At 40.1% G+C, this 23,496-nt stretch overlaps 1 protein-coding gene across 1 annotated transcript; it reads left to right on the top strand.

Annotated features, from left to right (window-relative positions):
- The first annotated feature begins 5,715 nt into the window (after positions 1 to 5,715).
- SERPINB8 (serpin family B member 8) lies at positions 5,716 to 17,193 on the top strand. The gene is made up of 6 exons (XM_008067267.1): positions 5,716 to 5,891; positions 7,152 to 7,289; positions 11,984 to 12,101; positions 13,890 to 14,032; positions 15,406 to 15,558; positions 16,673 to 17,193. The coding sequence occupies exons 1-6, from the start codon at positions 5,724 to 5,726 to the stop codon at positions 17,075 to 17,077; spliced, it is 1,125 nt and encodes a 374-aa protein (XP_008065458.1). The 5' UTR covers positions 5,716 to 5,723; the 3' UTR covers positions 17,078 to 17,193.
- The last annotated feature ends 6,303 nt before the right edge of the window (positions 17,194 to 23,496 follow it).

Below are 23,496 nucleotides of genomic sequence, written 5' to 3' on the forward strand. Positions count from 1 at the left end.
CACGGGTTCGCAACCGATGCGCGGAAGTGAGGAGGAGGAGCCGTGGGTGCGGACGAAAGCCCCGGGCGCCTCTTGCAGCCTGGCCTGGAATCGGTGGATCCCTGGGCAAGGTTTCGGGAGGCTACCTCCAGCCCACACGCCTGCCCCCTCTGCGATGCAGCTTATTGGCTGTACCTCTTCCCTCTCCCCCTCTCCATCTCCTCTTTCTGTATCGTTCATATTTTCTTTTGCGTGGGTTGCTTCCCCTCGGCTTTAAAGAAATCATGTTTACCTCTTCCTGTCGCAGTTGCAGTAGTTACTTTGGTTTCTTTAATCAGGTCCTCACTTCCCAGACACTCCCTCAGTCCTCTAGCTGCTGTTCCATGAGGGTGGGGACTCAGCGATGGCCCGCCCCAGGCCCAAAGGGCCCCACGGAGGCTGTCTTCCTTTCTGGCGCACCCTCCTTGCCTCAGGCTGTGTGTACAAGAAGGCTCTCTTCCCTTGGCTTTCTCAGAGGGGGCGGATACATCCTCCCTGTTCTTCCAGCATATCTCTGATGGTTGGATCACAACTCTTTTTTTCTTCCTTTACTTGCTACCTCCAGCTAGAAATTGCCTAGAATTAGGTGAAGTACTTCTCTTGTGCCGCCACAGTACGTTTTGAGTAGTTTAACCCATTCACATAGAATTCTCTGGAGTCGATGCGGATGGCTCCCAATCTCTGGCTCTGGAGTATCTACTTATTTCAAGTCCCCACCTATGTTTACAAGCATGCCTCGGCTGTCTTTGTTATAGGCTCAGCTGGAATGGAACGCATCCGCTTCCCCTTACCAACCTGGCTCCTCCTATAAACTTCCGCTTCTTGACCCACACCTCAGGTGTGAATTTAGCTAGGAAGCTCGGGAGGATCCCTGACCCCTGCTGCGCTCCATTCCTATGTGAAAAGTCAGTCACTCTGCCTGGCAATTCCAGTTCCCATTTCTCCATTGCACATGCTTGCTTAGCTTTCTGCAGCTCCTGGTCCGTAGTGGTGGTCTACAGCCGATTTCCAGCCTCTGTTTACACCAAACAGTGAGCCATGTCATCTTTCTAAGGCCGCAAGATACTCATCTCAGACATCTGTTAAAAAAAAAAAACAGGCATGGCTTTCCAGGTCATAAGCGCAAGTTCAAACTCTTAAACCTGGCATAAAGAGCCCATCCCTTCTCACTACCAGATGGCTCATAGGAAACGATGCCAGTCCGCTCCCCTAGACCTGCCCCCCACAAATCGTCCCTCTGCCAACTCCTCAGCCCCAAAATTTGTTTCTCCTTTTACCAGCTGTAGAATATGTGCCTAACATTTTATTTATGGATGTATTTATGTATTTTTACTGTCATGTTGTTTATTCTTTCAATGTGCCTAGCCTTTGAAAGCTAACTTCTCGGGAAGGCCTTCTCACCCCTTTTCAGAGGTTGTATGGCTTTTATATGGACTTCCGTAGCACTTTTATTATGGCCAGATCAATCAGTCAGCTGTTATCTCTTCTGACCAAAAAGAGAGAGGCAGAAGCTGGGAGGAAATGGGGTTTATTCTGGCCTGCTGGAAAACTGGAAATCAGGGGTCAGGTTTGGTTATTGACCTAAAAACCTATTCGCCAAGGAAAATTTTACATTCCGTATTTATAGCTAAGATAGGCAATGTCTTATCTATTTCAACTATTGATTAACAGTGTCAACTTGTCTCATGACCATACCCAAAGTTCCTTTTTAATCAGCATTTAGTCTTTTCAGCATCTATTGGCATGAAACACTGCCTAGACTATTTAGTCTTGTTTTTTAAAACAATCCCGAACTGAGCCTTTTCTATTTAGTTATATTAGCAAGTTCTGGTTCACATATGACCTAACTAATGATTACATGAGACATGGATCTAAACTGAATACCACCGAAGAGATTTACATTTAAAGGAATGAATATACTTTTAGGGTTTCGAGGAGTTTCCATTGAGTCTATCTCTTATCTCTTGAAGGTCTTTTCAGAGACTTGTAACTTTTTTATTTCTCACAAGCAGCTGTTTTCTCCAGCACCAGCTTGTTAGATAAATTGGCCTTCCAAACCAGTGTACAAGGTCATGCTAATGCAAAAGAAGGGGGATTACAATCCTAGAGCAGTGAAGGGGGGTGGGAGAGAGAAGAAAAAGAAAACCAATGTGCACTTTAACTTTAAGCAGTTTATGTTCAGCTTGGTCTTAACGACAAAAATAAGCCTTTTTAAAATTTTTATTTTGATTATTTAAAATAACCAAAATAGTCACTTCTTAGCCTGTTACACTTTGAAAATTATCCCGTTATAGACCACATAGGATCACTTGAAACCATGTGTTTCTGTTTGTGTGTCTCCTAGTCAGGGATTTTTTGTTTTCTTCTCCCAAAACATGTAGAGAAAGTTCTATATAAATGCTCTTTGCATAACCTCAATTTTGGAAATGTGTGTGGGGATGGGGGAGTGAAATAGGGAGTACACAAACATTCAAGACTTCCCTGAGGATGGTGTCACATACTCAGAAATAGAATGCTTGCTTTTGAGGCTGACTCTGTCCCTTTTCTGAATCCTACAGTTGAATTGCTGCTAACCTTGCTTGTTCATCTGTAAAAGAAAAACTGATGTAATACCAATTCATTTGAGTGGCTGGAAATACAAATTTTTCATTCTCGTGTTTTTCTGGCACAGTCTAATTGTGGCACTGACACCTAAAAGTATTATTTCACATTATGTTAAATTTAGATTTACTGGACAAGGTAATTTGGTCAGAAGCTTGTACAAATGAGTTTGGAGCAGCAGGAAAACTGGAAAAGAGACACTCTGTTACTTGGTTTCTGCCCCTGCCTGATTGTTGTTGTGAGCAGAGGCACTTCCTGGGGGTTCACTCATGTGTGACTCTGTGCTGTTGCTATGGGTAGATATTAATGGGAAATACTATACAACTGACCAGCATCTGGACGTTGAAAAGGAATGAGCACGAGGAAATTAGATGAAGAAAGAGGAAGGATGGAGGACACCAGAAGCAGAAGTTTGCAATAGTCCAGTTCATTCTTTTGCCTGTTTAGACAAGATGAAGAATCGTCTCTTCTCTTTCAAAATGTGTACTGGCTTGGGCTATTGTTCTATATTTAGAGCATCATATTTACACACACACATACACACACACGCACACACATAATATATATAACTTATATAATATATAACATAGATAATATAAACATATTATATATAAATATATATTAGATAACATATGTAACATATATATAACATATATATTTTAAACAAAACAATAGTGAAGATGATATAGTTGTTAATTTCCTTCTCCCATCCCACCCACTCAACTTCCCTTTCCTCTTGTGCTCTGAAAGATCTGAAAGACCCTCTTAAAACCCCCCACCAGGAAAGGTGTTGTGAAAAATCACTTTGTGGTCCACTGGGAAACTGGACAATGCTCCATCTGTTTACAGAAATGAACTCATTCATGATGGTTTCTCTCTCTTGGTGGAGTTTTTAGTACTTTTCATTTTGCTGATTTGCTCATTTTCCCAACTGGAACCTATTTATCTTGTTTGGCTTTAAACTTTTTAGTTAAAAATACACATGCCTGTGGGAAAAGAGGATAATAGAAGAAAGTAGTTGATAGGGTCATTGAATTAGGGGTGATGATCTGTCCTTTTATTTTCCCAAATGTCCTCAATTATAAGAGCAAAGTAGTTCAAGGAAACTGAGATGAGTTGTTGAGCTTTAGTATTTCATGAAATAATAACCCAGGTTTTTATAAGGTCTAATAAAAATAAACAGTTATTCTAAGATTTTATAATAATTTGCTAAATGTATAGTCATTAATAGTAAGCTATAGCCGGGCTCGGTGGCTCAGCCTGTAATCCCACGCCTTTGGGAGGCTGAGGTGAGTGGATTGCCTGAGCCCGCGGGTTCGAGACCCGCCTGGGCAGTGAGACCTCATCTCTACAATAAATCAAAAAATTAGCCGGGCGTGGTAGTGCACGCCTGTAATTCCGGCTACTCGGAAGGCTGAGGCAGAAGAATCGCCAGACCCCAGCAGGTCGAGGTTGTGGTGGCCGGGAGTGGCCACTGCACTCCAGTCTGGGCGACAGAGTGAGACTCCAACTCAAAAAAACAAAAAAAAAAATAGCAAGCTATAACAACTTTTACCACTTGAAGCAAGATACCTACCTAAGTTAGGCTCCTACCTTCCACAGACACTGGTTAAGAGAGGTGCCATCTTTCTTGATGATTACATCTGGCTCCCAGGTTCTTAAGAAAGACTGCCCTGGGATATAGAACTGGCAAGAAACATTTAAAACCTTTATATCTCATAGGGACAGATAAAAAATTTACAATTACAAGTTTTCTAAACTAAATGCTTTAAGAAAAAGGAAAGCAAGGCCTATTTTTGTTAGCTTATTTAGTAAAGTTTAGCTTGACTAAAGTTTAGTTAAGCTGAGAGGAACATTAAGATCCTCTTGGTCAGGAAGGGTGCTAAATCAATGCATGTGATTCAAAGTGCTCACATGATGATAAGATTTTGGCTTCATATTTTGTACCTGTGCCCATGGGTTATTTGCTATTCCCTAATCCAGTTTCAGCGACTTGTAGAAAATGGGACATGGTTTTGGAATCACACTGAAAAGTAAATCTTTTGTCTTTTCAGTACCTGTATTTTAGGTCAGACTATCCCAAACAAACCCTCCAATCTGGTGAAATCTATCTAGCCATTTTCCCAAACATGACAGAAAGGTAATTTTTATTTTCAAATAATTATTTATAATTCTTAAAACATTCTTTATAAATTATGTTAGTGACACAAAGTGATAGAGAATTAGCAGGAATAGGGGGCTTTTGTGTAACGATCAAGAATTCGGGTTCTGGAACCAAACTATGGGTTACAGACATTTATGAACAAACCATAAAATCTCACTTTGTCTTCTCTTCACTAAAGCAGGATGAGAACTGCACTGACCTCAGCGTGTTATTGTTAGGGTTAAATGAGGTGTTTCATGAAAAGTGCTGAGAACAGTACCTGGCATCAAGATGTATTGGCCACTGTTACACAAAGCGAGGTAGTAAGCTGGACTTGGAGTGTGTCTGCCCTGCTGTTGCTAAGAGGGGTCCCAGTCATAGGCACTGCAATAAACTATTTTGCAGATAAGCCAGTGCCTTCATTTCCAGTTGGTGCACTAACATCTTGGCACAAAATTCATGACTGAAAACAACGCAAATGTATTGTCATACAGTTCTTGGGGTCATAAGTCCAAAATGGCACAGAAGAGCTATGATTTTTTTCTTTTTCCACCAGAGGCTGTATGAGAAAATGTTCCTTGGCCTTTTCTAGCTTCTTAAGATGGCCACATTCCTTGGTCGGTGGCCCTGCATCACTCTGACCTCTGCTTCTGTCGTCTCTGACTCTGCCCCTCTTGTGTTCCTCTTGTGAGGACATTTTCTGATTTCATTAAGCCCACTCGGATAATCCAAGATAATCTACATATCTCAAAACAACTCAGTTGTTTTGAGATATGTTTCAAAGTCCCTATTGCCAGATAAGATACTGTCGTCACAGGTTTCGAGGATGAGGAGTGAATGTCTTTAGAGTGAGATTATTTCACCTATCCATGACCACCAACTAGGGCATGAAGGCAGTGTGGTAACAGGAGGGCTTGATTGATGTGCCTCTGTGTTATACCTTTGATCCAGGCCTTCCCCGATGGATGATCTCTGTGAAGCAAATGGCACTTTTGCCATCAGCTTACTAAAAATGTTGGGTGAAGAGGACAGTTCACGAAATATATTCTTTTCTCCCCTGAGCATCGACTCTGCCCTGGCCATGGTCTTAATGGGGGCAAAAGGAAACACTGAAGCCCAGATGTCAGAGGTATGTGCGTTGATCACAAAGGAAGGACAACACATGCTTTTTTCATCCTTCCATAGAACTAGTCTTTCCATATTTTCACTCCAGCTGATGAAAGCTGATGTGTCTGGGGACATCATTGATGGAGAAGGAACTGACCTGGGTGGAAAGTGAATTGTGCAGGACTGGTCATCTCCTCTGGTGTCTATGCAAGAAATCAAGTTACAAAATTATTTTCTGCAGGTCACATCATGAATACATTCCGGTGAAATCGAATCTTTGCTAAGTGAGGCAAATTATAATTCTGCCCCACAAGAAGGCCAAAAATTCCAACCTTATTAAATTTTAAAATTTTGCTAGCACTCTATTTTAAATAGAAATGCAGCGGTGTAAGTGAGCTTTTCATTCAATGGATTCTTTCTAGTGTATGATTGTGCATCAGTGGAAGAAGAATGCAACCGAAACCTGGACTTATATCTTCTGGAGTTATTTAGAGAAATTGTATACAAACAAAATTGTAGATGATCCTTTAGGGATGTTACTTTGACCATCTGGTGAAAAATGTTCCAGAAAAATTGCCATATGAACATCATTTTGTCACTAATATCAGGGTTGTGTGGATGATCTCTAAGTGCATCTAAGAACCCCAATAAAGATCCCCTGTGGCTGTTTCTTTCAACTCATTCCAAGCCTCCAGGACAGAGGCTTTGGATTAGAGGTAACTGGGAGATACAGAAACAACCTTAATTCTCATTCTGACTAGACGTTTGAATCATAATCTGGTCTGGAGGACTTCTGTAAAATTGCATAGGAAACATTTTTATTTTTTATTTTTGCTCTTTTTTGCATTCCCTGTGTCATCTCAGCTGCCTGCTCTGCTTCCCTCCTGCGTTATCGCATACTGCCTTGCTGACATGGATAAATCTGCTAGACCAGGGGCTCTCACCTGGGAGTCGGGGGAAACTTTTGCCTCCCTGGGGCACTTGGCACGCTCTGGACAGCTTTAGTTCTCATTACTGAGAGGTGCTACTGACATCTAGTGGACAAAGGTCAGAAATGCTGCAAAACCTCCATCAATGCACAGGCCAGCCCTCACAACCAAGTATCTGGCGGCAAAGGTTAATTACTGTACTGCCAGGTTGAGACGGTCTGTGCTAGACAATTAAGTCAAACCTTTTAAGATAGGATGCTGTGTGGTCTTTCAGTACTGACAGTTGTTTGGAGATAGCTCTTTCAGGGAGTCTAATGGCCGTGTTAACAGTTGGCTTTGTTTTCTATCCTCAGGCACTTTGTTTGAACAAAGAGGGAGATGTTCACCGAAGTTTCCAAACACTTCTCAGTGAAGTTAACAAAACTGGCACTCAGTACTTTCTCAGAACTGCCAACAGACTCTTTGGAGAAGAAACGTGTGATTTTCTTCCAGTAAGTAGTACTCACATATTGACAAAAAAGAAATTGAAAGTAAGATAGAAACTACAAAAGAGCAGAGGATAAAGTGTAACTCTACTGCCTTTTCGTGTGCTTAGACTTACACTTCTGTAATTATAATTTTAAATGTTATAAGGGATTCTGAATGGTGTCTTTTTAAAATTGCTCCTGGTGGGCAACCCCCCTTGGATCTCCTCCCACTGTGAGAGCTTTTCTGTCCTCCTAATAAATCCTGCTTTCAAAAAATAAAAATAAAAAATTGTTCCTGGTACATTCCTCCCGACGTCACCATCAGTACTTCCAGCTTTCTGCACCCACTCCTGCTTCTTTCCTTGTTTCCCTATCCCTGATTGACCACATTATTCACAGCATTCTACATTCACAACATTCCACATTCTCCTCCCCAGTCTTGTTCTTGGTGTTCTTGGTTGCTGGACTGCTTCCTGTGGAGATGGACTCTCGAGTTCTCTTAAATCCCCTCCCCCCACTCTTTTTTTTTTTTGGAGTCAGAGTCTCACTCTGTTGCCCAGAATGAATGCAATGGCATGATCAAGGTTCACCACAGCCTCAATTTCCTGGGCTCAGGCAATCCTTCCATCTCAGCCTCCTGAGTAGCTGGAACTAAAGGTGTGTGCTATCATTCCTGGCTAATTTTTTAAAAATTTTTTTGTATGAATGAGGTCTTGCTGAGTTGCCTGAGCTGGTATTGAACTCCTGGGCTCAAGCAATCCTCCCACCTTGCCTCTTAAAAAGTTTAGGATTATAGATGTGAGCCATTGTGCCCTGCCTGTTTCCTCTTTTGAATCACTATGGACATTTTTTGAGTCCAGACTCTCACTGTATCTTCTACATTATTATTAATTGCTCGTAATTGGTCTTTCCAAGTCCATCCTGGTCCTTTCCTTTGTCTCATAAATCTACACTTCTGCCAGAATAGTCTTTCCAAAATGAAAATTCATTTATAAAACTGAGGTTTTAAAGCTGAGTAATTTTTGTTTACCTGAGCTTATAATTCTAAAGTCCCCTAGTCCAGTCAAATCTTGCCATAATACAGTGAGTTTCAAAACATTGTGCCATATAATATGCAAGATGATGCTATCTTGAAATTAATCAAATGATCTCAGCAAGTTTGGCCTTCTTATTGGCTCAGAGTTCCGAGGGTTCTCATCTCAGACTCAAATACATTCCTGTCCTGGAGGCTGGTGGGTTCTGTCCCCTGGAAATTGCCTATCCTGGTCTTATCTACCTTTGGTGAGATTCATCACGGGGAACCAACTTCTACTTTTCTCAGTTCTTGGTTCCTCTTTCCCTCCATTCTCTTTCTTCAATAGAAATCAAAATATTTGAGAAGAGGAAATAGGCAGAGAATGGGAGCCAATTGCCAGCCATATCATATCTGAAGCCATTTTTTTTTTTTTTTTTTTAGCTGTGGTCTCACTTTGTTGCCCAGACTGCAGTGCAGCGGGATGATCATGGCTCACCACAATCTCGATTTCTTGGGCTCAGGTGATCTTTCCACTCAGATTCCCGACTAGCTGGGACAGGCGCATACTACCACACCTGGCTAATTTTTTTTTATTTTTGTAAAGACAGAATCTTGTTATGTTGCCCAGACTGGTCTTGAACTCCTGGGCTCAAGAAGCCCTCCTGTCTCAGCTTCCCAAAGTCCTGAGATTACAGATGTGAACTATCAATCCTGGCATGGAGCTAGGTCTTATTGGGATGAGTTATCTGAATTTTAATGTATGAAGCACAGGCCTTTTCTGATTGGATCCAAACTGACATTTCAAGGCTTATCTCCTACTGTGCTTTCCCTAATCCCCTCCCTGAAACACACAAACACATAGGCACACACCTGCATGTACACATGCTGAGACATACAAACATGCACATATGTGCACACACACACAGTTTACACACTTGCACCAGCACTAACATATACACATGCGCACACACATAGTCATACACCCATGCACATACATGTTCACACACACACACAGCTCACTTGCACATACACTATGATCCAGGCCCATTACTTCTCTCCCTGGAGGATGTTCCTTGCTTCGTATTCTCCCAATCAGCCATGGTGACCCAGATCCAAATGCTGTTTCCTTCTTTGTCAACTTGTAGAGCTGCACGCATTTTAACAATCTGCTCTCCCTATGGGGCCTCTGTATCATTCAGCAAACACATTTTAAACACTATGGTTGGTGCTGGTGAGACAAAAATAAGTAAGAAAGTGTGAAAGATAGCAGCATCTGGGCACCCCAAAGTTACAAAGTCCAGGGGGAAAGTTGAGTTTGAGAACTGAGTCACATGCACAAAAAAATCTGCTTCTGTTTTGTTCCCAGATGGGTGGCTGCTTTGATGCAGAGTTACATGCCACCCTAGATGGTCTTTCACACCAAGTGCTCACAGGAGCATTTGTTGTGGGCGGGCCCTGAAATATTTCTGAATACATATCCCCCGGTGAGCAAGCCCTGAAGCAGAGTTCTGTTGGATCTAGTCCTTTCTTTCCTTGTGCTTACATTATCTTTCTTTCTTTTTTTTTTCCCTTTTGGTGAGTTTGCTTATAAGTACTTTTATCACTTTAATGCAGTTGTGAGTGAAATTGCTTTGTTTCTATTTTATTTTACTGATTCAAGGAGTACATGTGCAGGTTTGTTACATGGGTATCTTGTGTGATGGTAAGGTTTGGGCTTCTCTTGGGCCCATATCCAATGGATGGATTTTCAACCCTCACCCCGCTTCTTCTTTCCATCCTTCAGGAGTCCCCAGTGTCTGTTGTTCCCATCCTTATGCCTGGGTGTACCCAGTGTTTAGCTTCCACTTCTAAATGAAGACATGTGGTATTTAGTGTTTTGTTTCTATGACAATTCACTTAGAATCATGGCCTCCAGCTATGCCCATGTTGCTGCAAAGGACATGATTTTTTTTTTATGGTTACACAGTATTCCATGGTGCATAAGTACCACATTTTCTTTATCCAGTCCACTGTTGATTGGTACCTGCGTTGGTACTATGTTTTTGCAATTGTATATAGTGTTACAATAAACACATGAATGCAGGTGTCTTTTTGGGAGAACAATTTATGCTCCTTTGGGTATATACTCAATAGAGGGGTTCCTCGGTCAAATGTTGAGTCTATTTTTAGTTTTTTGAGAAATCTCCAAACTGCTTTCCACGAGGGCTGAACTAGCTGAGATTCCCACCAAGAGTGTTCCATTTTTTGCACAACCTCACTGACATCTGTTGTTTTTTGACTGTATAATAATAGTCCTTCTGACTGGTGCGAGATGGTATCTCATTGTGGATTTTATTTGCATTAGTGATGTTGGGCATTTTTTCATGTATATATATTTTTTGGCCATTTGTATGTCTTCCTTTGAGACTGTCTGTTCATATCTTTTTAAATGGAGTTGTTATTTTCCTGTTGATTCATTTAAGTTCCTTATCAATTCTGAATGTTTATTAGGCCTTTGTGGGTTGCATAGTTTTCAGATATATTCTCCCATTCTCTAGGTTGTCTATTTACTCTATTGAGGGCTTCTTTTGCTGTGCAGAAGCTCTTTAGTTTAATTAGATCTCACTTGCCTATTTTAGTTTTTTCTGCATTTGCTTTTGAGGACTTGGTCATGAATTTATTGCCTAGGCCAGGGCCAGGAAAAGCATTTCCTGGGCTTTCTTCTAGGACTTTTATAGTCTGAAGTCTTACGTTTATGTCTTTAATACATCTTGAGTTAATTTTGATAGATGGAGAGAGGTAAGGGTTCAGCTTCAATCTTCTGCATATGGTTAGTCCATTTTCTCAGCACCATTTGTTGAATAAGGTGTCCTTCCCCCAGCGTTTGTTTCTGTTGACTTTGTCTACAATGAGTAGGTTGTAGGTCAATGGCTTTATTTCTGGGATCACTATTCTGTTCTGTTTGTCTATGCATTTATCTTTGTACCAGTTATGGTTACTGTCACCTTGTAAGTTTGAATGTGAAATGTACATGGACCATGAGGTGAACACATAATTGACTTTTCTCTACCCCCTCTTTCATATGTAAAATGTAAAACTCACAGAGCATAGACCCAAAGCCTTCACAAAAATGTAAACCTCTTTTCTCATTACTTACTTCTTCATCTTTTTACCTTTTTTTCCTCCTTCCCTTCTTTTTCACTCTTTCCACTTTAAAATCTGAAGTCTTCAAATCTCTCTTTGGAAGAAGCACAGATCACAGATACTCCTGTGATTTGTGTTTATTTTTCCCCAGCGTGTCTTAAAACTTCGGCAAAAATAAACCCCAAATTATTAAGATGTGTGAGACATTTTATTTTTCTAGTTTACAAGAGTTAGACTGCCTAGTAGGGGAAACAAAAAATTCAAGTCAATGCAGAGTGATTGGCAAGGACATTTCTGGGCTGTTCTGTGCATGGTTAGTGACAGTCGTAAAATATGTAAGTATCTGGGTGGTTCTGCTGCCTCTTTTATCTGACTGTGGGCCCCCTTAAGTCAAGCACCTTACATAATACCGGGCACAAGTAGGTGGCCACACATTTTTGTTAATTGTATGAATACATCTTAAAGTGCAAAGTGACTTGTGCAAGCATTTATGATAGAAAAAGTGGTAAGAGAAAAATGCTTTTGCAGTTGTGAAAACCTTTGCCAAAAAAAGACCAAATTCAGTGTTTTGTGTCTGCAGGCCTTTAAGGAATCTTGTCAGAAGTTCTATCAGGCAGAGCTGGAGGAATTGTCCTTTGCCAAAGATTCTGAAGACTGCAGGAAACATATAAATGACTGGGTGACAGAAAGGACTGAAGGTAAGAATTTTCATTTCAGTAGATTTGGAATTGTGAAACAACAAGACTGGAATTGGCTGGGATGAGACCTCCACAGTGTTACCACTGTGACCCGGTTCCAGAGTCCTGTTTGTGTGTATTTCCCAGGGTTTGGGGCCAGCAATGCAATTCTGTCATTTCTCTTGGCTTATGAGATCATGAAGCAGTGATTTTAAAAAAAATACTTGAACCTAATGTTAAGTTCTCAGATTTACTCCCCTCTGGACTATGCTGAAAAAACCCTGAAAAATGCTTCTCCTTTGGAGCCCTGTTTCTCTTCTGTGTGTCGGGGGTGGGGGGCGGGGGGGGGATGGGCTAGGAGGTGGGGTGGAGTGAGGCACCCTTCCATGTTTTAGAAAGAATGACATTCAATGAGGTTGCAGCTTAGATGCAGCAGCATATCATATTATCTTGTTATCTCCCTGCAGCAATGCAAGCAGCTCACTACAGCCCTCTCCCTTTTTTTTAACTTGACTTTGGCTACAATTGCTGTCAGAACATGACCTTTTCTGATTTGATATACATTTGGAGGTTCACATTATGTGAAACCTGCACAGTTCCAGCCCAGGCCGCCCTCCCTCCCACCAGCAGTATTTCTGCCAGGTCTTGACTTGAGCATGGAGACAAAAAGGGAGGGGGCATGCTTTTAGACACCCTAAATACTTACCAAGTGATTTAACTACTTCTAAAATATGGAAGAATTAAGTCACTTACTTCAAGTGCCACACTAGCAGTCGTTATTCCATCCGTCCGATCTTTATGGCACCTCTCCTGTGTTTCAGGCAGAAGCAATGCTACGATTACATTGGAAGCTGATAGAATAATTACAATGGGAAAGGAAGAGCCTTTCACATTTTCACACATCCGTCTGGTGGTCTCTCACTCTTCAGTTGATCCAGCAGTACTAAGTGATCTGAGGAACCTAGACATTTCTCTACACCTTACCCTCCTATACCTATCACTTTTCCTTCGGGGCTATTCACACATTTTCTTCCCTTAGGCCGACCACCTACATTTTTCCCCCCCAGAATATTAGAGCTGATAGGGATCTTGAGGATCACCTTGTTCCCCCCTCATTGGACAAGTCAATTTGAGCCGCTCAGTTTCAACCTCCAATCCCTTTGCTTCCTTCCCTCCTTTCAGGTAGCTCGCCTTCCTTGACTGGTCTGAGTTCCCCCATCCTTGGGAAGCCTTTTCTTATCTAAAAGAGATGTGAAGATTGGCATAGTGCAGTGATCCTCAACCAGGGATGGTTTTGTTCTTCAGGTGACATTTGACAATGGTCAAAGACACTTTTTGTTATCACAATTGGAGGGAGTGCTACTGGATAAGCATTCTACAGTGCACAGAACCGTTGCCATAACAAAGAATTGTCTGGCTTCAAATGCCAGTAGTAGTGCAGGTGAGATGTGATAGGGCCAAGGTCAAGAGCTCCATAGGTGGAATCAAGACTCTTGGCTTGTTTTCTCAGCTCAGCTACTTACCACCTGTGTAAACCTGGAGAAGTCAGGCAAATGTTCTGATCCTGAATTTCTATATTTGTCAGTTGAGGACAAAACAATAGTTTCCCGACCTACTTCAAGATTTTTAAGGACAAATGATACACTGTGTGTGACCGCACAGCTAAACACCACCACCACAATTCATCAGAAAGACAAGACTCCAACCTGACTTTCAACCAAATCACGGCTTTATGTGTCAGGGGATTTCTCTTTAAGGATTGTTTATTTTTCCCTGAATTGCTATAAACTTCTCTCATATTCTTTACAGGTAAGATTTCAGAGGTGCTGAGTGCTGGGACAGTCAATTCACTGACAAAGTTGGTGCTTGTGAATGCCATCTATTTCAAAGGAAAGTGGAATGAGCAATTTGACAGAAAGTATACAAGGGGAATGCCCTTTAAAACCAATGAGGTAGGAAAATATTTCTCAGACATAATGCTATTTTCTTAAAGTAATAAGATGTGAAAGATGATGAATGGAAAATATAGATATAAATAACTTATTTAGCCTATCTTGATTCTTTTTTTTTTTTTTTGAGTTGGAGTCTCCTGTGTTGCCCAGGCTGGAGTGCAGTGGCACACTCACAGCCACCCCAGTGTCGACCTGCTGGGATCCGGCGATCTTTCTCCTCAGCCTTCCAAGTAGCTGGAACTACAGGTGCCCAATACCATGCCCGGCTAATTTTTTTAATTTATTTATTGTAGAGACAAGGTCTTGCCATGTTGCCTGGGCTGATCTCAAACCCACAGGCTCAGGCAGTCCACTTGCCTCGGCCTCTCAAAGTGCTGGGACTACAGGCTGAGCCACCGAGCCTGACCCTATCTTGATTCTTAACTATCTGAATGAATGTAATGGCTTCTGAATATCATTAGTTAGGGGGAGAAGGAGAGAAACGAAAATAATTTTAATATCGATAGCTTTGTTTTTCCATCTTTGGCCATATGATTCGGATTGAAAGAAAGTTTCTCCTGAGCCTGGAATTACATTTGTATTATTATAATTGTCTCTGTTTACTTAGATACCTTTTTGTCATGTCAGTGGCAACTATGCCTATTTATTTGCCTGAAAATTCAAGGCCATACAATTCCGAGTACAAGAAAAAATGTTAGCAGATATTAAGGCTAACTTTAAAACCTTTTTTTTGCTTTCCCTTTTGCATATGATAATGGCTAGGGTCAATAGTTGGTAGCTCCATCAGTAACCTTCATAATAGCATATTTCACAAAGATTTGAAAGCTAAAAATACATTTGATGTAAGCTTTAAGAATGACTGACCTTACACATCTTGTCAAGGTTCTCTTCCCAAGAAAACCAAAGCCATCAAACCAATTATATCACTGGAGAGCTTTTCAGAATAAGAGTATAACTTCCTATTGCCTATACATCTTTTCTAACCAGATCCTTCACCTCAAGGGCCTGAATATTAGTTAATGTTACTCCTAACTTGGATAAATATTTTTTAGTTATAAGGTCCATGAGAATGCCTCAGTATGAATCTTCTCAAAATAGCAAATGTAACATCTTGCAAAAATAATATGGAGTTTTATGTCTTTGTACATTCACCAGACTTTCTCTTACCCGGTAATATTTGATCTGCTGGTACAAGAGCTTGTTCTAGTCAATAGTAAGATTATTCATGAAGATTTTACATTTATCAATGTAAATATGCAAAAATAAGAATTATTTTATACGTGCCAAGGGGTTCTGGGAGTTAGACATATTGTACTTTTAGTAAATTGTGCTCGTTTTTCAGTAATCTCATTTTAATGTCATGTTTCTATTAGGAGAAAAAGACAGTGCAGATGATGTTTAAGCATGCTAAATTTAACATGGGGTATGTAGACGAGGTGCATACCCAGGTCCTGGAGCTGCCCTATATGGAGGAGGAACTGAGCATGGTCATTCTGCTGCCTGATGACAACACCGATCTCACCGTGGTGAGCCCTGGGCAATGAGTCTGAGTTTCTACAGAAGCTAGCTGAGCTTACTTTTCAAAGCTGAGCTGCCAAGTGGCATTTGAGGATTTTCCCTTTCTGGGTTGTGACAAGGAGTGCTGGGTGAACACTGTGGCATGTCTTTTTGTTGAACATGTGTATGGGCAAGCTCTGTGGGTAAGCTCTGTGGAGGTAGGTTCTGTCCTTTCTTTGAGTCTCCAGCATCTAGCATAGTGTCTGCCATAGAATAAGCTCTTGGTAATGTGTGTTAAAAAAAAACAAAAAACGGATGAAGATGAATTTATATTAACATTAGCACTTCTCCCAAAAATGGCCTGTCCCCAAATCTGCTTGACAGTATGACTGGTCAACAGTTCATAAAGTAGTTGTACTGCGTGATACACCAATAATAAAACTTGTTCTCATATTTTCTCACAATCTTTATTTTCTCAAAATCAACCCCTTGCCATCTTGTGAAATTCTAGCTGTAAGCAGTTCAAAATTATTCCTTTTATTAAGAAAACCATGACTCTCTTAATCTCACTAAAAATCAGGTGAAATTATTTTGTACCAAATAGTTAACTCAAACTGTTAGCTGTCTGCTTAATGGAATAGAAACAGATGTAAATTCAGAGCTTCAGAAATTACTATGATAACATAATTCCATAAGTTGGTATTGACAGTCCCAGAAGAATAATAGAACCACTGATATATACTTTCATTTTGTTATTTAAGTTATGTTATATTAAAATAAAGCCTCAGAAGTGTTAAATAGGCCCATAATAAGTATTAGTACAAGTATTTTAGATACTGTCTTATTTTTTACCACCACCAATAAATTTTCATATACTAAACATTCAAAAAATAAATAAATAAAATAAAATAGAATGAAATGTTTGCATGTCTCAGGTATTTTCTAGCTCTTTTACTCTCGTATGTATAAGACAGGGAAAAGAGAATTTTGAGGAAAATCTTGTGTTTCTAAGAAGAAAATATCTGTAGTGTTTTTAAATCGGAAGTCACTATGTAGTTGCATGTCATGGAGGGAGGAATAAGTGGGTGTGGGCACCAGGATATTGTCATCTAGATTTTAAGATTTAACTCTATGCCATTCCAGGTGGAAAAAGCAATTACATATGAGAAGTTCAGAGCCTGGACAGATCCAGAAAAGCTGACAAAGAGTAAAGTTCAAGTTTTCCTTCCCAGATTAAAGCTAGAGGAGAGTTATGACTTGGAGCCTTACCTTCGACATTTAGGAATGACTGACGCCTTTGACGAAGCCAAGGCCAACTTTTCTGGAATGTCAACTAAGAAGAATGTTCCTGTGTCCAAGGTTGCCCACAAGTGCTTTGTGGAGGTCAATGAGGAAGGTACAGAGGCAGCTGCAGCCACCGCAGTGGTCAGGAATTCCCGGTGCGTTAGAATAGAACCAAAATTCTGTGCAGACCATCCTTTCCTTTTCTTCATCAGACATCATGTAACCAAGAGCATCTTGTTCTGCGGCAGGTTCGCGTCTCCATAAAGAGGGGCAATTCCTGCACATGACCTCCTTTCCCTTCAACCTATCCTATCTTAATTAACATTCCGTGTACCCAAATTGCAATGGCTTGAATGCCAAAATAAAGTGTGTGCACCTGGGTAGTTTGTGAATGTCTTAGCTGAAGGTTCCAGAGCCATTGGGCATAACTGAGGCTCCAGATGCATGAAGTTTGTGGCTGAGAAGGCTGTGATGGTTGTAGTGTTTGGGGTGATGGCTGCTGTCTCTGCTCTCTCCTAAATCTGTGCCCTTTGTTTGTGGACACCTTCAGGAGCATCTCAGTGCTTCATGAGCCAGCCCTCAATGTGCTTGTCTAGCTGGCAGTGATCTCCAAGTTCTGCCCACCTCCACTGCCAGGCTCATCAAGGGGCACCAGTGGCCAGTACACAAAGTCAGAGGTGAACCCTGCAGAGTAAACCCTACAGCCACCTATGTCTCACATGAAACTGAGATAGTGTCTCTGCTATCTTCGGTGTCACAAAGACAGCCCTGCATGTCCGTCCTTTCACGTGTGACTTATGAAAACAGCTCCTTCGGGTCTTCTTGTCATAAGCCTCAAATATAAGTTCAGAGGCACAGCAATGACCTGCAGAACCAAACTAGGAGGTAAATCTCTGAAATATTTTTATGTCACCCTCTTTATCTCCCTTCCCTCTGAAACATGCACAAAACGCAAAAGGAACTTATGCACCAAACTACTCTTGGAAACAATGATCCCCTCTGATTAATCATATGTGATCAGACACGGCTAAAGCATACCCCTTGCTTAAGGAAGGACCACCCTATGTAATTTTTCTTCTGACTAAAAAAAAAAGAAAAAATTCTGTTATGGCAGCGATTTGGAAACTACAGAGAAGTGTCAGAGCTCAGCGATCACTGCTGTTAATGAGGCATACATCCATATTCTACACATGGAAATATAAATTTATAAGCAATTTAGTACAAGTTCATCAAATCCTTTTGCAGCTTATTTTTACCCTTACCTATCAAAAAACCTTCCTCAAGATCTTTCTAGAGCATCAGTTTAATGTGCATTGTATTTCACTGTATGGCTATATTTCTATGCGAGCATCTACTTTTAGACAGTTCGTGTAATTACTGTTTTTTTTTTGAGTCAGCTTCTCACTCTGTAGCCCAGGCTGGGTTGCAGTGGCACGCTCACGGCCACTGCAGCCTCTACCTGCTGGGTTCAGGCGATCCTTCCACCTCAGCCTTCCAAGTAGCTGGAACTACAGATGCACACCACCACACCCGGCTAATTTTTTGATTTATTGTAAAGACAAGGTCTCATCAAGTTGCCCAGTCTGGTCTAGAACCCCTGTACTCAGGCAATCCTCTCACCTAGGCCTCCCAAAGTGCTGGGATTACAGGCTTGAGCCACTGTGCCTGGCCTGTAGTTACTATTTATATTTTATAGTATACAGTTTTGAGTATTCTGAATATTTGCTCACATCTTTAATACTTAAATATTTTCTAAAAGTAGTACTGTCAAAAGTTATGCACATTTTGAGGCTTCTTCCACACTGTTTTCCAGAAAGTTGCACTGATTTATACTCCCATTTATGTCACCATTTGCACCATCACTAACCGCTGCCTAGCTTATTTTTATTATGTTATGAGTTGGACTGAACTGTGGTTACTTCAGACTCTTTTTTAATTTAAAATTCAGTTACATGAACCATTCATATTATAGTTTTTACTTAAATTTAACTAAAGCTAGAATATATTCTCTGATGGGCCACATTTATTTCAGGGACCATAATTTCCAAAGCAGATCTGCCCCAAAATTAGCCCACAAGACTGAAAAGTATACATTTGTGAGTTCTATTTTCACTGCAACTTCTAATTTAAATATGTATACATATTTAAATACACATACACACACACACACACACACGCTTTTATGAGATATAATTGACACAGAATAAACTGTACATGTTCAGTGTGTACAATTTGGCAAGTTCTGACACATATATGTCCATGAAATAAACTATCACCACTTGCAAGATAATGAACTTATCTATTATATTCCCAAATGTTCTCTTGTATCTTTGTCCCTTCCTGTTCCCATTTCAACCACTGATCTGGTCAGGCAACCACTGATCTTTTTTTGTCACTATAGATTAATGTGCATTTTCTAGAAACTTATGTACATGGAATCCTACATCATTTACTTCTTTGTAGTATCTCCTATCACTCGGTCAAATTATTTTGAGATTCATTACTGTTGCAGTATATATCATTAGTTCCTTCCTTTTTATTGATAAGTAATATTTCATTGTGTATATAATGAAATATTTGTTTATCCATTTACCTTTTGCTGCACATTTAAAGTGTTCCCAAGATTTTTTGCTATGGCAAATAAACCTATCATGAATATTTATCGGTATATCTTTTTATGAACATATATCTTCATTTATTTTAGGAGGATACATAGGGAATAAAATGGCTGGCTCTATGAAAGGTGTATGTTTAACTCTTAAGAATCTACCATATTGCTTTCCAAAGTGATTGTACTATTTAACATTCCCAGTAGAGCATATGAGAGTTCTGGCTGTTCTACCTCCTTACCAACACTTGGTACTGTCAATCTTGCTATTTTAGGTGTCCAGGGGTATCTCATTGTGACTTTAGTTTGCATTTCCCTAATGACTGACTATGTTCAGCTTTTTTTCGTGTGCTCATTTGCCATCCATGTATGTTCTTTAGTAAAATGTCTTTTTAAGTGTCTCATCCATATTTTCTTGCTTTTACTTTGCTTTGTTTTCTTATTGTATTTTGAGAAATGTTATAAATACAAAGTCCTTTATGAGATATGTGATTTGTAAACATTTTTCTCTCAGCTCATGTCTTCAATTTTCATTTTGATAACAGTGCCTTTGAAAAGCAGACATTAATAATTTTGATGAGGTCCATTTCACCATTTTTGTGTGTTTTGAAAAACACGTTGGGTCTCATGCCTAAGGAACGATTTGCCTAACTCAAGGTCACAAGGAACAAAATGCTTTTTGTTGATCAGAAGTAGTAAATGCAGACATCCCTGTCTTATTTGTGATTTTAGGGAAAATCATGAAGGCTTCCATCATTAAATGTGATATTAGCTGTAGTGTTTTTTAAATAGATGTCCTTATCAGTTTGAAGAAGATCCCTTTTATTCCTAGTTTTCTGATCTTTTTTTAAAAGAATCAGGAATAGGTATTCGATTCTGTCAAATGCTTTTTCTGTATCTGTTAGATGATCATAAGTTTTGAGTTTATTTTTAGATTGTTAATATTGTGATTAATTTTCAAATGCTAAAACAATCTTGCATTACTGGGATAAACTTGGTTTGGTCATGATGTATTTCCTATTTCATATATTTTAAAATTTAATTTGTTAAAATACTTTTACAATTTTTCATATCTGTTCATGAGGGACGTTAGTCAGTGCTTTTCTTTTTTGTAATATCTTTGGTTTTTGGTTTTAGGGTAATTTTAGTTTCATAAAATAAGTTCAGAAGGATGCCTACCTTTTCAATTTTCTGGAACAGGTTTGCATAATTGGTATTTTTTTTCTTTTATGTTGGTGAGGCCATCTGAGAATAGAGTGGCTTAAACTATAACTCTAATTTCTTAATACATAGAGGACTGTTCAAATTACCTATTTCTTCTTGAGTTATTACTATTTGGTATTTTGTGTCTTTAAATGAATTTGCTTATTTTCTAGTCATAAAATTTAGTGGTGTAAAGTTGTTCACAATATTCTTTTTTCCCCTTTTAATAGCTTTAAAATTGGTAGTGATACCATCTCTCCCATTCCTGATGTTGGTAATTTGTGACTTCTCTTTTTTTTTTTTTTTAACTTTTTTTTTTTTTTATCTCATAAAGGACTTTGTATTTATAACATTTCTCAAAATACAATAAGAAAACAAAGCAAAGTAAAAGCAAGAAAATATGGATGAGACACTTAAAAAGACATACTGATAAACTTTGTTAACGTTTCTGAAAATTAGTTTTTTGATTTTCCCCTATTGTTTTTCTGTATTCTGTAACATTGACTTCTGCTCCAATCCTTATTATTTCCTTTCTTCAGCTTAGTTTGCATTTAATTTTTTCTCTTTCTTTCTCTCTCTCTCTCTCTCTCTCTCTCTCTCTCTCTCTCTCTCTCTCTTTAGGGTGTAATTTGAAGTCATTGACTTGAAACCTTTCTTATTTTTTAATATAGGTATTTACTACCATAAAATTTCAACTAAGGACAGATTTAGTGACATAAAGAAATTTTGATTTTTAACCTATTTTTTATTTAGTTCAGAATACATTTTGATTTCCCTTTCGATTTTTTTTTAATTAATGGATTATTTAAAAGTGTATTATTTAGTTTCCAATTTTGATGATTTCCAAAGATCTTTGTTATGGACTTCTATTTTAATGCCACTGTAGCCAGATAACATACCTTTAATCACTTGAATTCTTTTAAAATATTGAGATTTATTTTATGGCCTTAAATATGACCTGTCTTAGGAAATGTTCCATGAGCACTTGAAAATAATGTGTATTCTGCTGTTGTGGGGTGGTGTTCTATAAATATCAATTCAATAAAGTTGGTTGGTAATGTTCAGGACGTCTATATTATTACTGATGTTGTATCTACTTGTTCTGTCAATTATTGAGAAGTATTGGCATCTACAACTATAATTGTTAAGAGATCTGACTCCAGATCAGAATCCTAAGTGTAATTTCTAGGCTGACCACAGGAAGCTTCAAAGGCTTTGCTGTGAAGCCTGCAAAGGGGAAACTGCCCTCCCCAGCAGATGTCCTGCACAGCTAGGGCACTGCAGTCTCTGGAGGCCCTCCCAGCTTTTATGCATCTCTTTAAGCCTAGCCCAGACACCTCTATGGTCAGGCTCGGTGGCTCAACCTTTAATCCCAGCACTTCGGGAGGCCAAGGAGAGTGGATTGCTTGAGCCGGTGGGCTTGAGACCAGCCTGGGCAACTTGGTGAGACCTGGTCTCTAAAATAAACCAAAAATTAGCTGGGCATGGTAGTGCATGCCTGTAGTTCCAGCTACTTGGAAGGCTGAGGCAGAAGGATAGTCTGAGCCCAGCAGGTGGATGCTGGGGTGGCCATGAGCATGCCACGGCACTCCAGCCTAGCCTGAGCAACAGAGTAAGACTCCAACTCAAAAACAAAAACAAACAACAACAAAAACAGAGCCCTCCTTATTGGGAAGAGGAGGAAAGACCTTGGCTGAGACACTATTCAGGGGCCTTACAGAGACTTGAAGTCACCTTTCTCCACTCTAACACAGTACTTTTCCAATCTAGTTTTTTCCATGTTCCTTCCCTTCACTGGGTCCATAAAATGGCAAGAGATTTTTATTTGGGCTCCCTAGGCATAGAGACAAGTCCCCCTACCCGTGCTGCTTGTCATCTGACCTTTCCTGTTTCTGTTTCATGGGGGAAAATAATGGCACTGTGTCATATGTACCCTCTTGCTTATAGTGTCACAATAATGGATAAAAGTTTGTTATTTCAGTGTGGCTATTTGTTGTAATTGACCTCCTTGACACCTGAATGTGCTCACAGACACTCTCTCTCTATTTTTCTTTTCTCTGTCAGATTGACAAAGGAGCAGTGTGGTCAATTACGGTCAGTGTCTTTTCAGGGCGCTCACCAAGGTGCTAGCAGATCATTTGCAAGCATCTAAGGGTACCACAGGGCACTTGCCAGCCATGCCAATGGGTTTCTGGGAAGTGGCAGTAGATCTCATGGGGCACACTTAGTGTGTTAGTGGATTGTTTACATAAGCTTTTTGGTTCTGAAGGGCAGCACTGTTCTTTCTGTTTACCCTCTGACTCTACAGCCAAGCTCCCACCCATGTCAAATTAGAGAACCAACAGAGGGATTCTGAGAAAATGAGGGAAGCAATTCCCTGGCCTCTGCTGACTGTCCTTCGATGATGGGACCTAAAGTCATCACAGACATTGTGAGCTGAGTTGCACCCAATGACTGCTGTTCACTAGAAGCAGCTCCCTGGTGATTATGAACAACCTGAAGTACAGTGAGTTACTGTCATTCCCTGAGACTTGTGCTTTCTGTTCAAAAGAGCCTAGAGCCCTTTGAGAATAAATGTGACCTTAAGAGACCTTGGAGACCTGGCTCACCTCCATGATGAAGGTGATAACTTTGTTGAACTTAGTGAAGGAGAGTGGGCTCCTTTGGAGTGCCCTGGCAAGGCCATTGTGCCCTAGGAGGAGGAAGAAGGAGAGGTGGGAGGGCATGGACCCCAGAGACCCTCTTCTTCCTCAACCAGGTACTATTTGGGCTCCGACAGATTTGGCAGGCTTTGTACACTGTGATGAGTTTCTTGACACTGGAAAACACATCTGGACCACCTCACAAAGCCTACAGAATCCCTACAAGCCAC

This window comes from Carlito syrichta, unplaced genomic scaffold (assembly GCF_000164805.1).
Source record: "Carlito syrichta isolate Samal-C Ts95f unplaced genomic scaffold, Tarsius_syrichta-2.0.1 Scaffold309460, whole genome shotgun sequence".
Taxonomy (NCBI): domain Eukaryota; kingdom Metazoa; phylum Chordata; class Mammalia; order Primates; family Tarsiidae; genus Carlito; species Carlito syrichta.

Excerpts from the sequence above, each read along its gene's own strand:
- SERPINB8 (XM_008067267.1), top strand. The coding sequence starts at position 5,724 with ATGGATGATCTCTGTGAAGCAAATGGCACTTTTGCCATCAGCTTACTA. Across the intron at positions 14,033-15,405 it reads TGCCCTTTAAAACCAATGAG|GAGAAAAAGACAGTGCAGAT; the intron begins GTAGGAAAATAT and ends TGTTTCTATTAG. Across the intron at positions 15,559-16,672 it reads ACAACACCGATCTCACCGTG|GTGGAAAAAGCAATTACATA; the intron begins GTGAGCCCTGGG and ends ATGCCATTCCAG.